Here is a 23,099-nt window from a genome sequence, read left to right as displayed (position 1 = left end):
CCGCCACATTCCTCATTTCGGCTGAAACATCCCCGTCCCAAGCCGAAATCTCAAGCCGATCTCACTCAACCTTTCTACATCTGTCTCCCATCCATCTTGATTCCCCTCATTCCTTCTTCCCCTCTCTCCCCTTTTCTTCTTCCTAGAATGCAGCTCCTGCATCACCCCCTGACCCACATCTTCGCCGCCCACATCTCCCCCGATATCGTCCCGCGAAATTACATCCCCCTTCACACCGCATTCGATATCACTCGCCTCCCTCCTCTCCCCCGTATCCTCGATCCTCGACTCAACGCAGCCGCGCGAGATCCCACCTACTATGTCAATATCGTCCCGAACGTGATAGAGTTGGCGCTGCTGGGGGATACGTTGTTGAAGACGGTGATCATTGAGCGGTTGCAGGAGTTGTCAATGGTGGGAAGGGCTGGACACATCGCCGTAAGTTCAACTCCGGCGCTACAGGATGTCCTGACCGTCAAGAACCTCTCGGATCGCCTCAATACCAATGTCGTCTTCTGCTACCTGGCCATGGCGTACGATATGGTCGACGACCGATACCGGCGGAATCTTCCTCAGAAGGGATACGCCGACGTCTTTGAGGCGTACTTCGGGGCGCTCTGGCGAGAATCCAACGACATGGGCAAAGCCCACGTCCGGCAAGTCATCCGTCAAATTTTCTCGCCGGAGGTCTTCCCCATCATCGCGGCGTGGCAAAGCGGGCGGAGGGAGTTTGCGCGGGTTCCACCCGTCGGTCATGCAGCAAAGAGGAAGCGGATGCTGCTGGAGCAGCCCCCGAGGGGGGTGTCGAAGCAGTACATCGTGGGCGGAGGGGTGCACGGGAGGAAGAGGGATCGGACCCCGCTCAGGTCGCCGCCACCGTTACATCGTGCGCCATTGCGGATCCAATTCCCCCAACCCCAGCCGGTCAAGGCATCGGCGCGGGTGGACAACACGGTGATCGACCTCACGTTGGACGATGACGACGACGTCATGGCGGAGGAGTGTAGCATGAACGATGAGGATGGCTCGGACTCGGACTCGGTGGTGTACATGAGCGAGACGGAGTGGAAGGAGCTCCACCTGGTCGAGAAGCCCCCCAAGGCGGAGAAGAGTCAGCCGGTCCCGGTCCCCGTTACGGCCGAACCGCTCGAGGCCGATCGGCGTCCATCGCTCCCGATTCCCGTCGCTGCCGCCGCTGGACCGTCCCGAAGGCGAGGCAACACCCCATCGGTCTTCATCGACGTCACGCCGTCCAAGGTCGGTGCTGTCTTTGTTGACGTCACGCCGGCCAAGGTGGACACGGTCTTCTTGGATACTCCGCCTCTCCAGTTCGGCAACAGGTCTCAACCTAGGTCGGGCGCCACGCCGTCCAAGGTGGACACGGTCTTTGTTGACACTCCGCCTCTCAAGTACGACAACAGGCCTCGCCCCGGGTCCGGACGGCGGTTCTGGAGGCCAGCATCCCCCGTGCTGCCCATCGAGGACTGTCCAGTACCCCCTGGGACCGTTCATACCATCGCGGGCGAGCTATACCTCTCCCCCGCTGGCCAGCATATCCTCCAGCACCCACTTCCCGCTCGTCCAGGCCGGCCTGCTCCCGTCGATCGATCCTTACTCCCGGTCCGCCCGGATAACCCCGCGCCGGCCGAGCTGCCCTCAACCCACATCACAAAGTCTCAGCGACGAGCTATGAGGGCAGCCACGACGGGGTCCCAAAATCAAACCCCCTCCACCGTCAAAAAGCAGAAGCAGGCGTCCAATAGGCGTCCCCATCCCCTCGCTCAGCAGCATAATGATCCTACATCCCACTGGAGTACTCATCCCACCAAGGGACGACACCATCAGACCCCACAGGCTCTGTCGGCTCGGCAGCGCGATCAACCAGGCAACGACCTGGACGTTGCGCTGGACTACGGGGAGCCGACGCCCCGTCGCGCAATGTCGGTCCACTCTGATCTGCTGTCAGATATGGATATCGATAATGGGTCGGACACGGACGTCTCGGACGGCGGACAGCAGGTGGCAGGACCATCCGTCCCGCCTGCCAAGTCACTCAAGAAGCAGACGTTCAAGGCCTTTGCGAGGACGCCGCGCGTCCAGCTCCGCGGCGGGATCCTGGATGAGTTCTCCCCCGGGCAAAGCTTGGGCGGCATGCAGACCCCCTCGCACTTCTCCACCTCCCAATCCACGCTCGACAATCGCAGTGTTCCCGACTGGCTCGCCAGTATGCCCCGGCTCGGCGCTAGCGCCAGCGGAAGCGGAAGCGCCAGCGGTAGCGGTCCTGGTCCCTCCACCATCGGCAACGGGCCCATCACGCCAGCAATCCTCCCGACAATCCAGAAACTTCGCGGCAAGGAGGCGCCGAAATCGCCTCTGCGCAAGCTGGGCGACGTGTTTGGGTCGGTGAAGAGCAAGGTGGAGGCGGCGTTCAGGCGGAGCATGATCAAGAGCAGTGTGGCGGACAAGCAGGAGCCGGAGACGCCAGTGGGCCAGGGGAAGAAGAGCAGGATGGACAAGGGGAAGGGAAAGTCGCCGGGCTGGGGAGTGGGTAGTTGGGCCAAACCGGCGGAAGTGATCGAGGAGGAGTGATTGATGTTGCAGCTTGGAGGTGGAGGTGCTAGGGAGATAACTTGAGGCGGAGAGGGGGGAGAGGACGACAAGTCATGCCTTTTACACTACCTTGCTAGGTACATGCCCATACTTACGATTTTGTTGTACATACCCATCAAGAGTGTCCTGCATGTAATTCTAGCTAGATCTGACTATAGATAATCTCCTCTCTCCATCCGCAACATTCCTCCCTCCTATACCCCCGCGGCGGTCCTCGCGGCCCACATCATCCCGCTGAACGCCTGCGCCTCTGGACTCTGCATCGGCGTCGCCAGATTGATATACACCAAGAACCCATTGGTTCCATCCGGGTCCACCACCTGGGTCACCCAGCCCGACTCGTCAATCTTGTCGACGACGCCCTTGAACGCCTTGTCGGCCTGGTCCAGCGCCCATTGGTTGATCCGGGAGGGGTAGAGGAGGTAGTAGCGGTAGAAGGCGGCGATGATGAGGGCTGTTCCGGCGGTATCACCGTGCGAGAGCTCGGGATTGGGTTCATTCATGTAGTTGGGCACGAGATTGTGGGACTGGACGTCAGCGGGGTCAGAGTTGGAGACTCAGCACCCACGTCTAGCTTGCCGAAGATCGCGTAGAAGACTTGGGCCATCTTTTCCTCGATAGGCGCGATCTGGTCTGCGAGCTGAGTGGCGAAACCAGCTGTGTGTGCACTAGCGATCTGGAGTCAGCAAAGTCTAGGATGTGGACGTACCACTCGCATAGCTCCACCCAGCATCCAGGCTTGCCCGGTGGCCCAGTACCGCGAGTCCCAGTAGTGAACATGGCGGAAGAGGTGATCGTTGGGGTCGAGGAGCGCCGAGGCCTCGAGCGACCACTGGTTGAGACCGCTTCGGATCTGGTCGATGTTGTCGGTCGCAAGTCCGATGTCTACAATGAGCGAAAGCTAAAGGATGGGCAAAGGTAACTCACAAGCTGGAAGAGGCGGGATCATGTACCCCATATCCGCCCAGAGCTCGAAATGACCCTCGCGCTGCGAGATAGTCCCGTTCGAGCTCTTTATCCCATTGCTCAGATACGCCATCTGATTCCCCACCGCCCATGCATAGTCCTCCTTTGAGCGCATGCTGAGGAGACGCCGCACGTCCTCTCGCCCAGCGTATTGCGCGAGGAGATAGGTGCTAGGTCCGAGCGCGGCTGGATCGCCGAGCGCTCCGTCTCCGCCGACGAGTGGACGAGGTTGGAGTGGGGTGGGGGAAGACCAGTCGAGGAACCGGCCGATATCCCCCGTGGTCTTGGAGTCGCTGGGCGCTCCCGACCAGTCCACCGCGTACAGGGACGAGATCGCCACCTTCATCGCATCCCAAGGGATGCTGACGGCGAACGATGACGCATCGTACCCGAACGCCGTCAGCTCTGGGTTGTACACCTCGAGTAGGGATTGGACGAGCGCGCCGAGTTCCCACGATTTGTCCGTGATGGCGACAGCATTGGTGAGGACCTTTGGAAGTAGCCGAGTGAGTTTGGTGTATGCGTCGGAATTGATGGTGAGGGCCGGCGAGACCGAGGAGAGGGAGACCGAGGGGTGATTATACCGGTACCCCGAGTAGTCTGGTGACCACGGAGAAGTGAGAAGGGCGACGGAATGGACCGCGGCCGAGGGGAGGATATCATGCGCGTCAATGACGTTCGCTTTGATAGAGTCGATAATATCCGAGCTGATTGTTTGACGCTTGTTGCGGTGGGGTCCTCTGGGGACGACAAAGGCCGCGCACGAGAGCGGGAGGAGCAAAATCGAAGATGCCAACATGGCGAGGTGTAGATGTCAAACGAACGAAAAATGAGTGTGTGGGGATAGCGATCAACGCAGTCGTGGGGTCGTGGACATGTGAGAGAGTGTTACAAGTAGAACAAAGCGAATCCTTTGAAAGCGAAGGGGGGAGTGACAAGGACAAAGGGGAGATTTGCCAAGCCACGAGGGAGGCCAAAGCAGATTGTTGACAGTTTGGGTGGCGGTGAATGTTTCAGGCACAAAGCAAGGAGATTTAAAGTTACGGCATGACGCGTATGTCCCTGACGTTTCAGATTTTGGCGCTCGATGAGGAGAGATCCGCTTGGCAGTTATGGCAACGGCGAGCTCGCTGCGTCTGACTGCACGACCTCTCACGACGCTCAGTCATATCAGAGGGTAGAAATTCACTTATCCCAGACCTTCACCGACACCAAAAAGACCATTTTCAAACTGTATAGAGCTTTTCGTGCATTCGTCCATAGCCGGAACGGGTGCTACTCTAATCAGCCACCAGATGTCTATTCTCCGAGACGGTACTAATTCAATATTGCCCATGTCCCAGGGACCCAGCAGGGACCCACGATCGCCTCCTTTTCAGACCTCAATAATATTGATAGCAGAGGGCATACAACTACGTACACTCAAGACGTTCTCCAATTCCATATTCCTACATCATCTGAACGGGAACCCTCCTCCCTCCGCCAGCGTAAAGTCATCCCAGAACCCATCCAAATTGAAGTTGACATCCACGTCCACGTCAAACAATCCCTCCAATCCCGTCTGGGGCGGTGTCAAACCCGAGTGCGCCAGTCCCGATGCCATCAAGCCCGGCCCGTCCGTACTGGCGCCAGCGAGAGAGCGGAACGACGGATTCGCCAGGAGGTCTTGCCATGACTCCTCTTTGGGTTGAGATTGGAGGTCGGGACTGGGGAAGCGGGATGGGACGGCCTGACAGTTGGTATGGTATACTTGTGGGGTGTCTTCAATTGAAGCTGAGACTCACGCTTTGGTCTGACAGCTGCTCGAGCTTCTTGGAGAGGAGGCGGAGCATCTGACCGTACCGCGAGGCAGGGTGTTCCCTGTCTGGGGACGCGAGCACAAGAGCCGCGCAGACTTTGTCGACCAGTTCTCGGGTTCTGTTGTCAGCTTCATCACGAAGCGGACCTACTTTGCATTCTCGGTCCGACCAACTGCGCCCGAGTAACCCGCCTTCAGGGAAAAGACACCGCCAAAGACAAAGTTGGTGAGGTAGCGACTCGGGAGATAGCGCAGGACGCCGAGCTTCGACAGGCGGAGACAGATGGAGAGTATCTCATTCGCCGCATCGACCGAAGCGTAAATGTATAGCGCGTCAGGAGAGGTGGCAGAGCCTGAGGTCAGCAATGTCCATTCCGGACACGTACCTCTTGGGAAAAGCTGAACACCGGTAGTCGTCCCCTCCGCCCTCGTCCACGCTCGCTGGACATGCGCCTGGAATGCAAAGCTGGACACATACAGCCGGACCATCTCGTATGTGCACCAAGTGAGCTCCTTGAGGCTCTGATTTTCCCACGTCTTGGCTTGCCAGACCGCTTTGAAAGACTCCAGTGCTCGGCGGAACGAATCAAGAAACTATCATCAGCCCAGCCCCAGCTCGCACTCACCCTGAAGTACCCTCCCTGCCTGACCAGATCATCCGTCCTCGACTTGTTGGGATATAGCGTATCATGCGCATTCGTCATGATCTGCGTCAACTCCATGAGCGCCTGGATCAGACTGGCAGAGTCGGCGCCGGCTCCCGTCCCCTCTAATGGCTCATCATAGAACTCGGCCGGCGTCGGCGAAAGCATACTGGGGAAGTTGACCCGAGCGGCCGTTTCTCCCGTTTGACTGATATGCGAGTAGCCCGAAAAGCAGATGCTGGGTCCGCGCGACCAGAAGGCCAGTCCGGTTCGAAGGCCGATCGTCCGGTCGTAGAGGTAACACCACGTCCAGACAAGTCTGGCCCGTTCCTGCTCTAGCGTCCGAGGCTGCGTTTCGAGCGCCGCTTGATCCAGCTGCAGCCCGTACGCCGCGCGAATAGCCAGACCGGTCATCGCCCATCCACGCCGATTCTCCGTCCCGTGCAATCCGCCCTCCGACTTGCCCTTGAGCAACACCGCCGACGTCCTGGGCTCCTTGGGCAGAAACTCGGCAAGAAGGAGCATACCCTCGACGAGTCCGACGCTAGCTTCGACACCGCCGAAGGTAAAGTCCGCGAGTGTCTCCCGGATGAGACGCCAGACCTTGTCGTGGATCTGCCGAATGGATAGGTCTTCATGGTGCGCCGAGGAGATGACGACGATGCACGAGAGGACGAAGGGGTCTTCCGCGGCGTACCGAGCGAGGGATTGGGGGTCGCGTGGTATCCGAGGAGTCTGGATGATGGGAAGGACGGCGTGATAGTGGAGAAAGTAGAGCTGGACTAGCGCCCATAGTACCGCCTCGGAGATGATCCCTTGCTGGACCAAAAGGAAGTCCGAGATATCCGCCTCGTCCTTGAACTGAACGCGCCGAGCTCTCGAGTCCTCCTCGTTTGCGAGCCGCTCCTTCTCCTCCCCATCCGTAGCTGCGTCCGCCAAGATCTCCAGCGCGTCCGTCTCATTCGAGAAATTAGCCACGACGATCCGGCGCGTGGCATCTGGATTGTTGGTCTGCCTTCGCTTGGCGCGAGCGGCGGGAGAGAGCGCCGAAGTGGAGGTAGAATCCATAGATGCGGGAGTGGCGCCGGTCTGGTTATCGGTAGGGGGGAAGTCGGGGTATTGGCGGAGCTCGACCGGTGCCGTAGGAGGCGGTACGGAGGGGTAGGTAGTAGATGTCTGCGGGGGATTGGGGTAAGAAAAGGCTGGGATGGGATCGCGGAAGATAGAGGTAGAGATGGATTCTGGCCAGCCCTACTTGTCAGCTTGCTCGAAGGGTGGACGTACCTGAAAGGTCTGGTTGGCCGTCTGTAGGGGCACCTGCCAGCTAGCCGGAGGATGCGATGGTCCTGCGCCTGCTGACTGAGGGGTCTGCGCCAGAGGCTGCGGCTGATGGCGGGGCGTAGACATGCTCGCTGCCGCTGCGGCAGCAGCAGCAACAGATAGCTCGGGCGACTGCTCCGCATCCGTATTGGTCTTCCGCCTCCTCTTCTGCTCGTCAATCTCAGTGATTGCCTGGACTCACGCTAGGCAGAAAGACGCAGTTCCTCTGTTCCCTCCTGCAACGCGTGCAAGGCGGCTCGCTCGGCGCATTCACATCCCCAAGGTCACACTTGGCCTTGCGGAGACGACAATGGACGCACGCCCGATATCCCCGCTTGGGCGCCTCGGCCCTCTTTCCCAGATCCCGCTTGCTATCCTCATCTTCATCCCGCCCTTCCTCCGATATGGTCGTGGCCGAGTTGTCGAACGTCTCCGAAGCGGAGTTGAGGAGCGCGCTCAAACTCGTCCCGGCCGGAGGAGAAAGTCGCGATGGTATATTGGGCAACGACATGTTTGCGTCGATGTCAAGTGAGAGACAGCCGAGGGGTAAGGTTACCGTTTAGCCTCTGAATTTGAGAGCGATCGCTTTGACAGACACTGCCGCAATGAGGAGGAAGGGAAGAAAGGACGATCAGGAGGTGCGGAGTGAAAGGGTGGTCCGGTGCCCGGCAGACCGGTGCGCTGTAAGCTCGACAAGGCGTCGGTCGCCCGAGGGACCGGGTTCGCGCTCGTCGGCTTGAGTGATGGTCTGGCTTATTGAGCCAGAGGAGCGGCGCGTCTGGCAGTCACCTAGCACTTGATTTGGGTGGACAAGGGGCAGACACGATATCAACATGGCCCGGTTATCGGTATTTGGCGGGAGTCAGTTGGCAGCATCTTCTGCTCCCGCGGTTGCACCGAAGGGCCGAGATGACATGCATCAATTGCTCATATCACAAGCTGATCACATCGATCACATACTGACCAGGACGCTGCGAAGTGCAAGATGTGCTCGGAGACGGCTGAGAAGAGAGCATAAACAGTTCAAATTCGTCATTTTGGGTGACCATACCGGATGATTCCCTTTTCTAGCTACTATACATGTTCCCCTTCTATTCTAGTTTCGATACATTTTCCACCCACAAGACTGACCTTGCGTCCAGAGTGCCGCAAAGCTAATCAGAGGGTGTCGACAGTGCCCTGGAGACCGGCAACTGTGGGGACGAGGACGGGAAGGCCGAGGCCGGCGACGGTGGGCTGAAGACCCTCGAGAGTGGGGTCGAGGATGGTGCCGAGCTCGCCACGCTTGGCAACGTCGACGGTGCCCTTGAGGCCAGCGACAGTGGGGTTGAGGACACCAAGACCAAGGCCTGCGACGGTGGGCTGGAGACCGGTAAGAGTGGGTTCGAGGATAGTGCCGAGGGATCCGGGCTCACGCTCAAGCCTGAAGATCAGCTGATATTCCTGATGAGGCGAGCAGACAGCAGATAGCACTTACATCTCGATGTGACGCTTCAACACGTCGACGGTACCCTGGAGACCAGCGACAGTGGGGTTAAGGACGGGGAGACCGAGGCCAGCAACGGTGGGCTGGAGACCCTCGAGAGTAGGGTCGAGAAGCGTACCAAGCTCGCCGCGCTTGGCGACGTCGACAGTGCCCTTGAGGCCAGCGACGGTAGGATTAAGGACACCGAGACCAAGACCGGCGACAGTGGGCTGGAGACCGGTGAGGAGGGGGTCGAGGGTCTCGCCGAGGGCCTGGCGCTTGGCGACGTCGACGGTACCCTTGAGGCCGGCCACTGTGGGGTTGAGGACACCGAGACCGAGACCGGCGACGGTAGGCTGAAGACCAGTGAGGGTGGGGTCGAGGATGGTGCCGAGGGATCCTGGCTCACGCTCGAGGCTGATGATCAGCGGAGAAGAGACATTGTGTCAAAGCTTGACTTACAGCTCAATGTGCCTCTTCAAGACATCGACGGTGCCCTGCAGGCCAGCGACGGTGGGGTTGAGAACGGGAAGACCGATACCAGCGACGGTAGGCTGAAGTCCCTCAAGGGTAGGGTTGAGGAGGGTGCCGAGCTCGCCGCGCTTAGCGACATCCACGGTGCCCTTGAGACCCTCGACGGTAGGGTTGAGGACACCGAGGCCGAGACCAGCGACAGTGGGTTGGAGGCCAGTGAGGGTCGGGTCGAGGATGGTGCCGAGGGAACCAGGCTCGCGCTCGAGGCTGATTGTCAGCTGCGCTCTTGACAGTGAGATGCAAACCTACAGCTCAATGTGCCTCTTCAGGACGTCGACGGTACCCTGGAGACCAGCGACGGTGGGGACGAGGACGGGGAGGCCGAGTCCAGCAACGGTAGGCTGAAGACCTTCGAGAGTGGGGTCGAGGATGGTACCGAGGGAGCCGGGGACCGGGGCAGCGGTCGAGGCGCCGAGGATGGACAAGACAGCGACGAGGGTGGTGAAGGAGAACATTCTGGATGGTGTTGTTCAGTGTGGTGGTGGTAGTGGTAGTGGTGGAGTTGTGAAGGTGATACTTGTCGAGTTGTGGAAGAAGTGGGCGAGCGGAACCGCCTTATATATCTCACAGGTCGTCTTGCTGGGCGCCACCCGCGAGCCATGAGATCACGACTAGCACTCCAATCAATCGACGCTTGTCAGTGGACGTGATCGAGTGCGAAGGTTAGCGTATACAGACTCATACAGGACGTCTGAAAGGAGGACAATCACTCCAAATCATTTGGTGGGGCTTTCACCCGACGAAGGGGCATGTATGACGCTTGCGCGCTAAGGTCGCTCATCGAGAGGAATGGGGTCAGTACCAGTGAAAAGCAGTCTAGTACACGTGAAACATTCCTGTGGACCGTCAGGGAGATGAGCACATATACCAAGAGTCGAGCAGTGACTAGGGTGACTAGCATCTGTAAAACACTGTAGAACGACTGTAGAATGCAGAGATTCACCAATGCTTAATGAATTCAGGGCTGTCAGGGCTGTTCCCACGAGTTTCAGACGTGTGACGGTCACGGTTCATGCATCATGGGAGCCATGCCGTCATGTTGAGAGGGATGAGTCACTAGCGCACTCTGATGCTTTCGTCATTGGGTCTAAGCGCCGAGGTGACTAACATTACTTTGCGCACGGCCCCGGGCCCCCTCTTGCCCCGACCCGATCGCAATCTCGGAGCCGTGACTGGATCCGAAGTGCGACATTTGATGAAAGCTATATATTGGCAGATATAGTGGAAGCTATTGTGGACCCTAGATCAGGCGCATCGGCAGCACTCGAAGCACACCTCGGCAGGTCATCCGCGGCCGCCGGAGTGGCTGTGCAATGGGTGGAGCGGAACGACTCTGTCCGACACAGCTGTCGTATGCTTGGACTGTGGTGAGGACTGGACTCGGTGTCGCGCGTGTGTGGCGCATTGAGGCATATGCACAGGGACGTTCGAGTTGGCGCTTGCGCAGAACGGGGTCGAAACCCCAATCGAGCTGTACGAATAGTAAGCTTCGCGGGCGCTCTGGGTGCCCGCTTTATCTACTGATCTCTCTCGCCCTTGGATCTCGATCGTACCAATCGGCCAGACACTAGGCTGAAGAACAGCCCAGAGCATGAGCAGGACTTACTGAGTGACTAACCTGGCATGCGGCCCAAGCGCGCGAGGTGGATTCAAGCTGCCTGTTCTGCCTCTCAATTAGTACTCTGCCGGTAGAGATCGAATCTGCGTGACGTACGTGTGCCCGAGCGACCCAGACATATGTGTGACCTGACAAACCCGTGCAGCACAGCTGGCTCATATCCGCTTCCGCACCAACTTCTCGCCTACCGCTAAGCGGACGAAGGGAGCACATCGCTACCAATTGGGCGGTATCATGCGTGATCCACCTCGCAATAGCTTGTCTGCACGTAGACCGCAGCGCGCTTCATGTCCACCAGACTTACGCGGCGAGCTAGGTGGAGTCAGTTGTGGAGCACTCGACAAATACTGAGGCGCTTACTTCATGGTTGATGGTGAAAACAGATACTCACGCCACAGTACCAGTCCGTGCTCTCCGTTGTGAGGCACGCGTTGCCGTACGTCCCGGCGAGTCTCCTGATGCGGTCATACTGAGGCTCAGCTTTGCGTGTGTCTTGGGCCGCTGCTGTGCTACTCTTGATGCTCGCTCGGAAGGGTGCCGTAAAGATTACTGTCTGACTGATAAGATTAGCAACTGATACCGCTCGGTCTAATATTCCACGTCACGCGTTTACTGGGCCAGCCGAGACCGGGCCGTGAGTTACCGCGCCGGCTTACCGGCCCGCCACGGAGAGTTTCCGGCGCAGCTTCTTCTCTGCTTTCCTTTCTGCTCCCCCATCCACAAAAGCGCGACTTCCACCTTGACATTCACCTTCATTCTCCCATCCATCACACTTGCAATCCCCTCATCTATATACCACCCTCACTCAAACAAAATGGCGAACTCCAAAGCAGTCTGGGCAAACGGCCCTTCGGTCCCCCTCACCACCCCCTTCCGCGCTGACGAGAGCATCGACCACGAGGCGCTCGCCAAGCAGGTCGTCAGGCTCGCGAAGGCCAAGATGGGCATCGTTCTCTTGGGGACCAACGGAGAGGGTGAGTCTTGAGCTACGTACAGGGCTGATCTCAGCTTCCCACTTGTCTCGCGAGGAGCGCCGCTCGGTCGTCAAGACCGGTCGCAAGGCTTTGGACGACGCTGGGTTCAAGGACGAGCCCCTGCTTGTCGGAACCGGCGGTGGATCAGCCGCCACCACCGTCGAGCTCACGCAAGATGCTGCCGAGGAGGGCGCGACCCACTCGATAGTCATCTGCCCTGGTAAGTCCGGATTGACACGATGACTCGATGGCTTTGTGCTGATCCGCAGGTTACTTCGCCTTCGCCATGGGCCGTGACCGTGTTGCCATTGTCGACTTCTTCAAGAAAGTCATGGACAAGAGCCCCATTCCCGTCATGATCTACAACTTCCCGTAAGTATCCCCTTCCAATCTAGCTGACGACAGCGGCGCCGCCTCTGGTATCGACCTGAACTCGGACGAGCTCATGGAGCTTGCCGAGCACAAGAACTGCTTCGGTGTCAAGCTCACCTGCGCCATGATCGGCAAGGGTCACCGTCTCGCCGTACACGTGCAATCGGAGCAATACCTCAAGACCCATGGGTCTCGTCTCCAGGCGGTCTCCGAGGCCGGCTTTGCCATCCTTCCCGGATTCTCCGAGTCCCTCCTCCCCGCCCTCGTGTCCCGCCACACTGGATGCATCACCGGTACCGGAAACATCTTCCCCAAGACCATCCGGAAGCTCTACGACCAGGCAGTCAAGGGTCTCAAGGGCGATGCCGCTGCTCTTACCGAGGCCATGTCTCTCCAGGACAGAAGTGAGTGATGGTGCTGGAACATAGCTGACGATAGTCGCACGCTCAGACTTCATCATCGTGAAGGCCGGTGTCCAGGGTACCAAGTACGCTTTGGACCACTTCGTCGAGAAGGGCATGGGTGGGATCGCGCGGTCGCCCCTGGGCCCCGTTTCGGATGCGACCAAGAAGATGGTCGAGACGGACCTCAAGGAGGACTGGGAGTTCGAGTCCAAGTTGTAAGATATGGGTGATGCATCTTTTGGTACTTGTGCTATACTCAGGTGTGTATACTGCTCCAGAAAGGATATGATATCTAGATCTCGCTTCTACCTGATATACTTCTATATACAACCAGTCTATCGTGAGATATCTCCTCTCTACTACTCTACCTATGCGTGGAGCTACATCTCGTCCCCTCGACCTCATTCCCTTAGTGTGCACATACCCCAGCTCTTTGGAACATCCGCTTACTCCGTATGCGGCCTATAATAATCTCCACCAAACTCTAAGCTCCCTCCAGTCCACCTGTCCCCCTCACTCTTGACCTCCATCCATCCTCCCATCCATCCCCTCTGATACACCTTGACCTCCACCGCGGCCCCAAAGCTCTGCACCGTATACCCCTCGCTATGCCCCGTATTGAGTGGTGCTGAGAGAGGAAAGAACGTCTCCTCTGGCGCCGTGGCGATGATTCTGATCCGGGTGAACCAGCCCCGCAGGTCAATCTCGGCCTTGCGCTGTGGGTACGCAATATCCGATGTGAGGCCGAGCGAGACGGAGAATATTGATGTGGAGGTAGGGGGTTTGAAGGAGATGAATCTGCCGGTTTTGGATGTGTAGCCAACAAGGAACGCCTCGACGCCGGGTATGAGGGACCCGCCCGCAACGCACAGACCCGAGGAGGATGCGTGGTCTCGCGCTTGTAGCCAGATATAGGCGGAGGGGAAGGAGTGTGCCCAGTTCTTTTCCGAATGGACGTTGGCGATCCCCGATCGATCGGCGTTGTGGAGTGGGGGTTCGCGAGAGGGATCGGACGAGCCGGAGGGAGTGAGGGATAGTGTGAAGTCGCACGCGGAGTCTGTGGAGTGGACGTGCCATTGAATAGGGAGTGGGAGGTCGGCTAGGAGGCCCGCTGGGGTGGAGGAGGGAATGGACGGGTTCCAAGGGGTCCGGAGGGGCCGAGAGCTCAGGCTGCTCAGGCTCGCATTCGGGCCGGTTGAGCTGTTGAATTTGACCTCGGGGTAATTAAGCTCCCAGTGAATGATGTCTCCGCCGTCCCAGCTGATCTGTCCCTCCGCCCAGGAAAGCTCAAACCCCCCATTCTCCTTGCTCTTCTGGTAGAGGTGCTCCGGGGTCCATTCCTTCAGATACCACTTGCTCCCCTCCGCCGTGACGTATGCAAAGATAACGAGGTATGGAGCGCCTTTCTTCTCGGTGGTGGCTTTGGTAGACAGCATGGACATCAGCGAGGATGTCCAGCTGCTGCCTTCGCCATCGGGCCGATCGGACGCGGGGGCGACGGACGGGACCGTGCTGATGATGAGGGCGATGGAGGCGCCCGAGGGGAGTCGAAATTTGCTATAGTATCCCTCGAAGGTGGTTCCTGTGTGAGGAGCGAAGTGATTGGAGGGGGAGAAGGGGTACATCTTGCTGGGAAGTGGGTGGGACGATGGACGGTGGAGAGATGGTCCAGTTGAGGAATGTGGACCATGACAGCAATTTTGGTGCCTGTAACCTCAATTCATCTTACCACTAGCCGCTCGTCCTCCGCTTGCAGCCTTGTTGAGACGACTCCCTGCGGAGAGCTCGTAATCTGTACAAGCCGAACGCTTTGACAGAGAACTCTGAGAGACTCAGGAAAAGACCACCGGGCTCGCAAAGCTAGAAGCGGCGCGGCCACCGATATGTCTTCAGTCCACGGCAACATCAATCATGCCATGCGGCAGAACTATAATGAGTTCGGCGTGGATGAAGTAAGCTGAAATCCTGTCTGACCGATAGATGGTCTCTGGGCTGATATGCTTCAGTACTACCGCAAGGTCGCTACCACGTACCGCAACCCCTTCTTCGCTGGCATCAAGAAGGTGATTCCATCTTGAGCGTCTTGAGCGGACCCAGCTGACCAAGCAGGTCATCTTCGCTTTCATGAACCGATGGTGGGAGGCCGAGGGGCATAGTATGTATGATGGGGACGTGGGGCGGAGTTTGCGGATATTGGATTTAGCAGCTGGAAGGCGAGTCTATCTGTCTTCCCGCCTTCTTCACCGGTGCCGGAACCCAGCTGATGACGCAGCGGCGAGGCAACACTGTGTGTTCTGGAGTGGGAAGCTCTTGCTCGTGGTCAGCAACCAGCGCAGCAGCCGTCCGAGGTAGCGTCGGCCGTATCGGCCATATCGAGCACATCGAACGTCCGAGCGCCCTTCATCCCTCCCAACGCCAGACGGGCCGCCCTGACCGTGTCCGGGAAGCCTCTGATCGGCTCTGAGCTATCCAAGCTCTCATCTAATACACCGGATATCCTCATCTCAGCTACAGATCCCGTATGTACCACTGCTTCCCGAGCAAGAAGCTGCTGAATGGCTAGTACACCGCTCCAGCCTACACCGAACGCACCTCCCGTCCTTGCCATCCCCTATCATTCACTGACCTCAGCTCTGACAATCTACCGCCTGACCACCCCGCCCCAGACGCCGATGGGTTCTCATACGACCTCATCATCTGCTCGTTCGCGCTGCATTTGGTGCCCGAGGAGGAGATGTTCCCTATTTGCTACGAGTTGAGCAGGATAGGGAAATGGTTGGTCGTGATTGCGCCACATAAGAAGCCCGAGGTAAGCTCCTTCTCTGAGCTATGATTTGTATGATAGAGATCAAGCTGATACTGTCAGATCAAGGAAGGCTGGGGCTGGGATCGATGGGACTTGTTGGGGTGGGAGGAGGCGGGCGGTAGAGTGTACGGAGGCGGTGGCGAGGATGGCGATACAGAGACGGAGCTAGAGATCATTAGGGAGAAGTGAGTTCGCTAGTGCCGGATGCGTCGACGGGGAGCCGAAGGAGATCACTCCGCTGACTACTTAGGGTGAAACTACGACTGTACCGCAGTGCCAATGCATGAGCGGGCCATATCGCCTCCACCAAGTGATTAACCAAAAGCCATCCATGAGGGATCATGCGGTCCTGGATATACTGACTGGCCGCACAGCTCGGATCCTCCTCCTCAAGGTCAGGTCACTATGTGATGGGCGTAGGCATTGGGTCACGAGGGCTGGGAGTGGTTTGCTGGGAGTGAACCTCCAGAAGGGGAACACAGCGGTGAAGGCGACACTTCCAGTCGCAGATGAGCCGGTGTGGCCCCCTCTAGACGGTCGGTGAGATAATGCTTGTTGTTGTCTAACGGACTGAAACCTGCAAGGCCTTTGGCGACGCGAACACGGAGACTCCTGCTAGTGCCGACCTAACAGGGTATCGACCGATGCCTTCCTTGGCCAATCAAGGGACGCGGTTTGCTGTGGAGCGCGCCCGGCCCGACTGGACCGACCAGGAGAGACGCAGAAATGTGGCATACAGGAGAACAAGATGGGAAAGACTTCTGGGGGCAGGCAAAAGAGCGGGCAGAAGGGTGATCATCACTCCGGCCTCAATGACTATGTCCGTGTACCACCCCGCTCGCGGCGCGACGACAAAGCGTTAGTAACCTTGTACGGGGTTCGACATTGGACGTATATACGATGATGTCTCTCAGATATATCCTAATGGGGCTCAACCCTGCAACGAAGGGTCTTTCCTGCGGAAGATTATCTTTAAGACGCATTGCATGTTGCCTTGCCACTGATTCACCCAAGTGGCTTGATGGATAATATGATTGATATCAAGGCGTGTTTTCAGTCTAACAGAGATCCAGCCACACCATCCTATATGAGACAGAGCTACCGCGAGATCCGAAACATTCTGAAACGCGCGAAGTTACGGCAACTTAGCCTCCGGGGTGTGCCAGGCACGCAAAGGCACAGAGAAAGACGCGTCGACGTCCAAATCTTAACGCGTCGTTGTGGCTTGACATGTGCGCGTTCGATGTGCCAACACTCTCGGCAGCCGAACATCAGCGGAGAGTAAGGTCTGCGTTGTTGACATGGCAGGAGATGCGTTGGGATGTACTGATCTGACAATTGTCCATCATCCCAGTCCAACCTAACTTCTATATCTCATCCCGCCCGGCGCGTCCTCTTCCAGCTCTGGCAGCTTCTAGCACTCCTTCTGCACCACCGCCTGTATCAGCTGCGGACCAGCTCCGGACACGCCGTCCCCCTACCGAAAATGAACCACACAACTCCCACTCTCCCTACCGTCATCATCACTCCCTCCACCCCCCTCAACACCCTCCCCACAAGATCCACTCGCGCCTCCTACACCGCCCCCTCCTCCCCGTCCGCCGGCCGCTCCTCCCGCCAGTACTCGCGCCGACAACACCTTCTCACTGCGCTTGAACTCGGACCCTCCCCCTTCCCCCACCCCGACATCAGCGAGGAAAAGCCCGACCACGCACTCCTCCTCCCCTCTCCCTCCCACTTCGCTCCTACACGGAAACGGCGGCGTAACAATGGGCTCTTGCTGAGCCTGTTGGTATTCGCGATGTTTGGCTTGGTGCTCGTCGGTCCAATGCTGCCTTATCGGTGGTATGCGGGCTCGAGCGGGATGGAGGTGCCTGCTTTCGTCGCGGCGGTGCAGGAACATGAGCTGGCGGAAGTGCCAGTCTTGTCATCGGCGGCGGACACAGTAGCGGGTGACGCAGAGAGCATGTGGGATGCGCATGGAGCTGGTCAGCAGACTGAGCGGGAAGCGTCGGCGATTAGGCGGGACGGCGGAGTAAGGGCGGGACATGAGCGCAGAGCGTGGCGATGGGCGGTGAGGAGGGGATGGGAGATGGCTTTGCTGGACTGAGGGAGGACGCTAGGATATTGGCAGGACATTAGCAGTATCGCTGAAAGTAAGGTAGCGCGGCGAATCTCTTTGTGTATTCTTGGGTCTTAGGAAGTTTGTACCACATATCTTAGCTCGATTCGGAGGCGTAATGTAAGTATGAAAGATGCGGCTGACAGGGGTATCTGGGCTGACACCTAACTTATATTACATTCACTTGCACTGATCGCTCAAAGACTTCCACCGCTAATCTCATCTGGCTACTGAACATATCTAATGCTTCTCAAACATCTCCTTGACGCTAATCGTCTTGCCTTCGATCAACTCGCCCAGGGTCCCGTCCTCGCTGAGAAAGTCACCCTGCCTTGACGCCTCGTAGAAACCCAACAACATGTCCGCCATCCCTTCCGGGACGCCACCGGCCACCGCGCCCGTCTTCCACTCCTCCGCCTCCTTCATCTCCCGCTTGATCTCCTTCCCCTTCGCTTCTCCATACGCCTTCGCCACGTCTGCCATATCGAGCGCCTCGCCCGCCGCCAACGTAATGATCTCCCTCCTTCCCTGCTCGATCCGCGGACGGAGCATGAGCTCCGCTGTGGCCATGGCGAGATCCTCGTGCGCCGTCCAAGACACCTTGCCGTCTTTCGGTACCGAGATGACCCCGGTATGCTGTACGCCTCGGATGAACATGTTGATCGAGTCCATGTAGAACCCGTTCCGGAGTGAGACGTACTCCATCCCGCTCTCCGCCAGCATCCCCTCGGTAGCGTAGTGGACCCGCATGGGCCAGAACGCGCAGGTAGGCGATGCGGCCTGGTGCGAGGTGTAGTAGATGCAGCGAACGCCAGCTGACTTGGCTGCGTCAATGACGGTCCGGTGATGGCTCTCCCCCTTGCCCGAGCGGTCGTTGGACGAAACGAGCAGGATAGTGTCGGCGCCGGCGAAAGACTCAGCGAGGGATGTGGGGTCGTCGTAGCTGCCCTGGCGGACGCGGATGCCCTGCTGAGCGAGGTGGGTCGCCTTGGACGGGTCGCGGACGGAGACACCGATGGATGAAGGGGGGAGAGTTTTGAGCAGTAAGTCAAGGACGAGACCGCCGAGTTTGCCGGTCACTCCGGTGAGAACGATGAGAGGAGCGGAAGTCTTGTAGGTGCGTCAGCTCGTGCAGACGGACATTTATGTACTGCTATCCCATGGAGAACTTACGGTCATTACGATCTGATGCAAAGGTGACAGAGATGAGGTTGATGTATGAAGCGGGGTTTCGCGTGCTGCAGCCTGGTGGCCTCACTGGGTTCGCCTCATTTATATTCATATGCATCGCCGAGGCCGAGCGCCGAGGTCTCGGTCGCCGAAGCCGAGCTCCGTCTGCGCCACATGACGTTCGCGAGGCCGAGGTCCGGCCGCACCACATGATCTTCCTGCGAGAGCTTGACTAGCTTCTCAAGGCCGCAACATGCAAGCAATACAACACCCGCCCCGGTCTATGCAGCAACGGGCACCATTCCCCCGCCTCCGCTCTCCCTCTCCCGCCTGCCCTCCTTGACACAGACCGGACACCCGCCCACCCTCGCTCTCAGCGCAGCCGCATACCCCAGCCTCGCCCCTAACGCTCTGTTCAGGCTCTTCCCGCTCCGCCTTCCTTGACCTTCCCCGCTCATCAAATGCGTCACGCCCGGATTGTCTAGGCGGGGCGGGAGGTCGATATCCGCGTGCGGGAGTGCGCACGTCGCGTGCACGGTATGGCGGCACAGGTAGATCAGGGCCGGAGCGGCAGGGTCGGTAGATGAGGGGGAGGCGGTATAGGTAGGGAGGTCGCAGATCTGGCATTTTGTCGTAGCTACTATATCAGCTTTGGCCCCTTTTGCGGTTCACAGAGGGTTTTGGCGGCTTACTAGATCCGCGCAGACAACCCGACTGCCCCTTGTTCAACCCCAGCATCAGACCCGCCACGTCTCCCTCCAAAATCCGCTGACACCCCTCTAGCAGCCCGACCTGAAGATTGCTCGCCTGCAGGATCTTCATCACGGCCGGCTTGAGACCGGGTATTTCCAGACCATCCCGGATCCGCCTGATGAGCCTGATTGGATTGATTTCTGATCCCACATGTTCCAGCAGCGCTCGGATAAAGTCTGGGGTATCAGCTTAGTGCTCACCGCCCACCGAAGCGCTAATGTAAGCTCACCGGGTCTCGACTCGGAATAGCTGAGGAGATCCTCCCAGAGGTCCTCGTCCTTCTGCTCCTTTGCAAAGTCGATCGCACGCTGTACATCCCCCAACCGCTCAATGATGAGCATAAGCGCCTGCTTGTTGTTGCCCATTCGGCCGAGCAGGAAGACTTGTTCGGGGACATAATCGCGGTCTTTGCAGATCTTGTATGCCTGTTCGCCGTTAGCTTTGCGTGCACACGTTCGGCATGTACGTGATGGCTACGTACCTTCTCGAGATCATAGAAGTTGCTGGAGCGGAGGAAAGGGGTAAGGCGAGGGTAGTCGTATGCTGCGTATAGCTCGACCTGAGCAGTCAGCTACAGCATCATTTGTTCCAGCCGGACAGCTGACCATTCGGTCCGAATAAGGCAGAACCACCTGCGCATCCTTCTCGAACAGCGCGTCAAGGTACATGTATAGGTACTTTGACTTCGCTTCGAGCTGATGTACGACTCGATCGACCTGATCGTGTCAGCTCTGCGTCAACGTCGCTACGTGATCATACTGGCTCACAGGTATCGAATGCGTATGCTCAACCAACAGCTCAATAGCCCGCCCATGTTTCGCCGTACTATTGACCAGTGCAATCTCGCCCGCCTTCTCCTTGTCAACCTCGCCGATCCTCACGCGCTCCTGGTCAAATTCGACAAGCAGGAGCGCCTGGTCCTGGATCGACGTGAACAGATTATGATCCCGGATCAGGTCGAATACATTCGGCTTGCGAAGGCGGAGGAAGTAGGGGAGCGCTTTGGCGGGTTGGCGGTTCAAGACGTAGCTGTATGATCAGCTCGTTGCCGTATTGGGCTTGGCCAGCTGGCAAGGGCACGTACAGCTCTCCTAGAGATTCAAGGAGTAGAGGCTCAGATTTGCTCCCGTCAAGCTCGGACTTGACGTTCGACATGACATTGTTGATATCGTAGATATCGGACGGCCAGGTGGTGATGGTCTTGAGCAGAGCCTGTAGGGTCAGCTTCTTCCGCTCCTCAAAAGAGACATGGAAAACTTACCGGCTTGTCGTTCATGAGAAGGTGATCCAGTATCATTTCGTAGGTCGCCTTCCCCAGTTGTGGCTCTTCGACCGGGATATAAGGGATGATGGCCTGTCTGATGAGCTTTCATTCGTCGATCTCAAGAATACATAGCTCACAGCAAGATGACCCTTGATCTTGAAATCGTCAATCCACTTCTCCCAAGCGGGTACATCGCTCGCAAGCACCTTTGACGCCAAGGAAGCTGCTTGGTCAAAGTCACCTAAGAGTCAGCTATCGCTCTCGGGGTACAAGCGCTGGACGATGATGAGCTCACCCTTGCCGACCAGATGCACCATGTACTTCCGCCCAATAGCTTTAGCGTCCATCGCGCTCCCATGCTGCTTCTCCAGCTTCTCTGCCACTTCCAGCGCCTCCTCAAACCGCTCCCTCTCCAACAACCACTCGACATGATCCGCCTCATCCCTCGGGCGTACGACCACCACGTCTTTCGGACTGACGACAAAGAACTCTTCTCCAGGTCTGCGAGACCTAACGAGCTTGTAGTCATTCCCGCCGAAAAGATGATACTGGCTCAGTCCCAACGCATCCGCCGACGTTTCCTCCCCTTTCGAGATGATGCGCAGTTCAGGCCGATTTGCGGCTTTTCTCCGCTGTTCGGCCGGATCATCCGTCTTTTCCGAGATGATCGTTTCTGGGGGTATGTAAGCGAGGATGAGGTATGCCGAGCCGTATGTCGTGATACCGGAGATCATGCAGTCGACTTGGTAGATCGCGGTCATCTCGATGGAGATGGTGGGGTGGGTGCCGATCGCTCGGGCGCGAGAACGAATTCGGACGACCTTGACGTAGTCTGCCCAGGCGATGATGAGGGTGTTGTCGTCTTTCCAAAGAAGGGTTGGACGGAAGAGCTCCGCTCGAGGTGAATCTGGCGGGCGATCGATGTAGCCTATCCGGGTGGACGTCGAGGTATCGTATATCCTCACTCCCTTCTTATGTCAGCTGTGCCACCTGGAAGGGAGGTTAGTGCTTAACTCACAGTATCGTTCGCCCATGCGATATACGTCCCCCTCCACTCCACAGCCCAGATCGGCCCTTCCCCACTATGCAGCACCTGCTCCTTGTACCCCAGCCATCCCTTCTCCTGCAATACCAGATTTCCGGCTGTACCTCCGCAGACAAACGCTCGAGTATTCTTCTTCGCGAAGCCAGGTTCAAGGGCGATACAGTGCACAGGCCGCTTGTAGTCGAAAGCGTGGTCGTCAGGGGCTGTGAGGGAGTGGATGACGACTCGGCCTGTATGTCAGCTCCAGCCATCTGACAAGTCTGAGGTCAAGCTCACCCTCCATACTGGTCGTGGCGACATAGTCATTCTCCTCGTCCATCCTCAAACAGGTGATACTGTTCGCGTGTGGCCGATACGAGTTGACTTTGGCGCCCTCATAGCTCAAGACATGAACCATTCCATTATGCGTCCCTATAGCCTAGCGTGTCAGCTATAGACCGTGACGTTGCCAGGTGGTGATCACGAGCTCACCAGTACTCGCGGCGATACATCAACAGCTGATGCGGAATCCTTCGCCAGTATCTCCGGCAGCTTGCCCTTTAGGCGGCTGTATTTGAGTACTCTGAAGTCTGTGAGCTGTATCCCAGGCGCATCGAAGCAATTGTAAGGGAAATCAAGCTCACGGCTCATCCTCATCTCCGTCCTCGTCATCCTCTTCTTCTTCTTCGTCGCTTCCGCTTCCATCCCCTTGTCCGCTGGCCTGCAGGATCCCCTCTTTGGTTGAAGCTGTATTTCTAGATGACCCAGCTGTAGCATGGCTACCTGCAGCCGCTGGGGACTCTTGGACGCCTGCTGATGCCGTGTCATTGTCGTGTGCCCTCTCCTTGCCTTTCCGAGAGCTGGCCGAGGACGTCGAAGACCGGCGAGAGGAAGGGCCGGACCTGGACGGTCCCGCTTCGGGCTGAGGGAGCTTGTAGCCTGCAGCTTCGACTATCGATGATCTGGCCGACGAGGCAGCGCTAGCAGAGCTCTTCGATCCAGCTGCTGTGCTCTGCGGAGGCGACATGATGGGTACGATATAGGTACGGGGGCGACGTTGAAGCTGATATAGGTCGAGAGCCTCCACTAGCTTGAGCTTGAGTGAGGTATGACGTCCGTGCGTCTGCGAGCCTAACGCCCCAGAACTCTAGGCTCGCCCCGAGTTCTCGGGTAAATGGCTGACATTAGGCGTGACTAGGCGACGCGCTATAGCCGAGCCGAGACCGGTTAGGAAGATCCGGCCGGGGTCTCCTGC

General features: G+C 58.1%; 11 protein-coding genes across 11 annotated transcripts; 4 read left to right on the top strand and 7 right to left on the bottom strand.

The window, feature by feature from the left end:
* Positions 1-147: 147 nt before the first annotated feature.
* MKK02DRAFT_28842 (uncharacterized protein) lies at positions 148-1,634 on the top strand (the record flags this gene model as incomplete). Its single annotated transcript, XM_053087652.1, has 3 exons — positions 148-438; positions 481-1,383; positions 1,422-1,634. 3 exons carry the CDS (start codon positions 148-150, stop codon positions 1,632-1,634), a joined length of 1,407 nt encoding a protein of 468 aa, XP_052943940.1.
* Positions 1,635-2,810: 1,176 nt separating this feature from the next.
* Positions 2,811-4,144, bottom strand: MKK02DRAFT_8291 (uncharacterized protein; the record flags this gene model as incomplete). Its single annotated transcript, XM_053093703.1, has 4 exons — positions 2,811-3,137; positions 3,179-3,286; positions 3,320-3,495; positions 3,538-4,144. Coding segments are annotated over 4 exons (1,218 nt in total), but the record flags the coding sequence as incomplete, so codon positions are not given.
* Positions 4,145-5,029: 885 nt separating this feature from the next.
* Positions 5,030-7,849, bottom strand: MKK02DRAFT_38833 (uncharacterized protein; the record flags this gene model as incomplete). The annotated part of the gene is made up of 7 exons (XM_053090308.1): positions 5,030-5,305; positions 5,361-5,493; positions 5,526-5,727; positions 5,761-5,968; positions 6,001-7,269; positions 7,303-7,506; positions 7,541-7,849. The coding sequence occupies 7 exons, from the start codon at positions 7,847-7,849 to the stop codon at positions 5,030-5,032; spliced, it is 2,601 nt and encodes an 866-aa protein (XP_052943938.1).
* Positions 7,850-8,496: 647 nt separating this feature from the next.
* MKK02DRAFT_38832 (uncharacterized protein) lies at positions 8,497-9,792 on the bottom strand (the record flags this gene model as incomplete). The annotated part of the gene is made up of 4 exons (XM_053090307.1): positions 8,497-8,761; positions 8,816-9,220; positions 9,266-9,544; positions 9,587-9,792. 4 exons carry the CDS (start codon positions 9,790-9,792, stop codon positions 8,497-8,499), a joined length of 1,155 nt encoding a protein of 384 aa, XP_052943937.1.
* A 747-nt stretch (positions 9,793-10,539) lies between these two features.
* On the bottom strand, positions 10,540-11,423 carry MKK02DRAFT_28838 (uncharacterized protein; the record flags this gene model as incomplete). The annotated part of the gene is made up of 3 exons (XM_053087651.1): positions 10,540-10,854; positions 10,956-11,217; positions 11,347-11,423. The coding sequence occupies 3 exons, from the start codon at positions 11,421-11,423 to the stop codon at positions 10,540-10,542; spliced, it is 654 nt and encodes a 217-aa protein (XP_052943936.1).
* A 346-nt stretch (positions 11,424-11,769) lies between these two features.
* MKK02DRAFT_34734 (dihydrodipicolinate synthase) lies at positions 11,770-12,924 on the top strand (the record flags this gene model as incomplete). Its single annotated transcript, XM_053089006.1, has 5 exons — positions 11,770-11,929; positions 11,964-12,149; positions 12,199-12,301; positions 12,335-12,705; positions 12,740-12,924. 5 exons carry the CDS (start codon positions 11,770-11,772, stop codon positions 12,922-12,924), a joined length of 1,005 nt encoding a protein of 334 aa, XP_052943935.1.
* Positions 12,925-13,151: 227 nt separating this feature from the next.
* Positions 13,152-14,330, bottom strand: MKK02DRAFT_38830 (uncharacterized protein; the record flags this gene model as incomplete). The annotated part of the gene is made up of 1 exon (XM_053090306.1): positions 13,152-14,330. One exon carries the CDS (start codon positions 14,328-14,330, stop codon positions 13,152-13,154), a length of 1,179 nt encoding a protein of 392 aa, XP_052943934.1.
* Positions 14,331-14,588: 258 nt separating this feature from the next.
* Positions 14,589-15,798, top strand: MKK02DRAFT_38829 (uncharacterized protein; the record flags this gene model as incomplete). Its single annotated transcript, XM_053090305.1, has 7 exons — positions 14,589-14,657; positions 14,712-14,768; positions 14,815-14,864; positions 14,978-15,224; positions 15,269-15,514; positions 15,572-15,696; positions 15,762-15,798. The coding sequence occupies 7 exons, from the start codon at positions 14,589-14,591 to the stop codon at positions 15,796-15,798; spliced, it is 831 nt and encodes a 276-aa protein (XP_052943933.1).
* A 1,199-nt stretch (positions 15,799-16,997) lies between these two features.
* Positions 16,998-17,621, top strand: MKK02DRAFT_38828 (uncharacterized protein; the record flags this gene model as incomplete). Its single annotated transcript, XM_053090304.1, has 1 exon — positions 16,998-17,621. The coding sequence occupies one exon, from the start codon at positions 16,998-17,000 to the stop codon at positions 17,619-17,621; it is 624 nt and encodes a 207-aa protein (XP_052943932.1).
* A 252-nt stretch (positions 17,622-17,873) lies between these two features.
* Positions 17,874-18,812, bottom strand: MKK02DRAFT_28835 (NmrA family protein; the record flags this gene model as incomplete). Its single annotated transcript, XM_053087650.1, has 2 exons — positions 17,874-18,743; positions 18,807-18,812. 2 exons carry the CDS (start codon positions 18,810-18,812, stop codon positions 17,874-17,876), a joined length of 876 nt encoding a protein of 291 aa, XP_052943931.1.
* A 272-nt stretch (positions 18,813-19,084) lies between these two features.
* MKK02DRAFT_18075 (uncharacterized protein) lies at positions 19,085-22,871 on the bottom strand (the record flags this gene model as incomplete). Its single annotated transcript, XM_053085888.1, has 15 exons — positions 19,085-19,440; positions 19,496-19,732; positions 19,786-19,981; positions 20,038-20,115; positions 20,162-20,272; positions 20,324-20,585; positions 20,641-20,768; positions 20,818-20,910; positions 20,958-21,061; positions 21,116-21,788; positions 21,839-22,095; positions 22,142-22,283; positions 22,337-22,427; positions 22,489-22,560; positions 22,609-22,871. 15 exons carry the CDS (start codon positions 22,869-22,871, stop codon positions 19,085-19,087), a joined length of 3,063 nt encoding a protein of 1,020 aa, XP_052943930.1.
* Positions 22,872-23,099: the final 228 nt, after the last annotated feature.

This window comes from Dioszegia hungarica (genome assembly GCF_025882075.1).
Source record: "Dioszegia hungarica strain PDD-24b-2 chromosome Unknown MKK02contig_16, whole genome shotgun sequence".
Lineage (NCBI taxonomy): Eukaryota > Fungi > Basidiomycota > Tremellomycetes > Tremellales > Bulleribasidiaceae > Dioszegia > Dioszegia hungarica.
The sequence above is the reverse complement of the archived record's forward strand: the minus strand, read 5'-3'. Positions and strand labels throughout refer to the sequence as shown.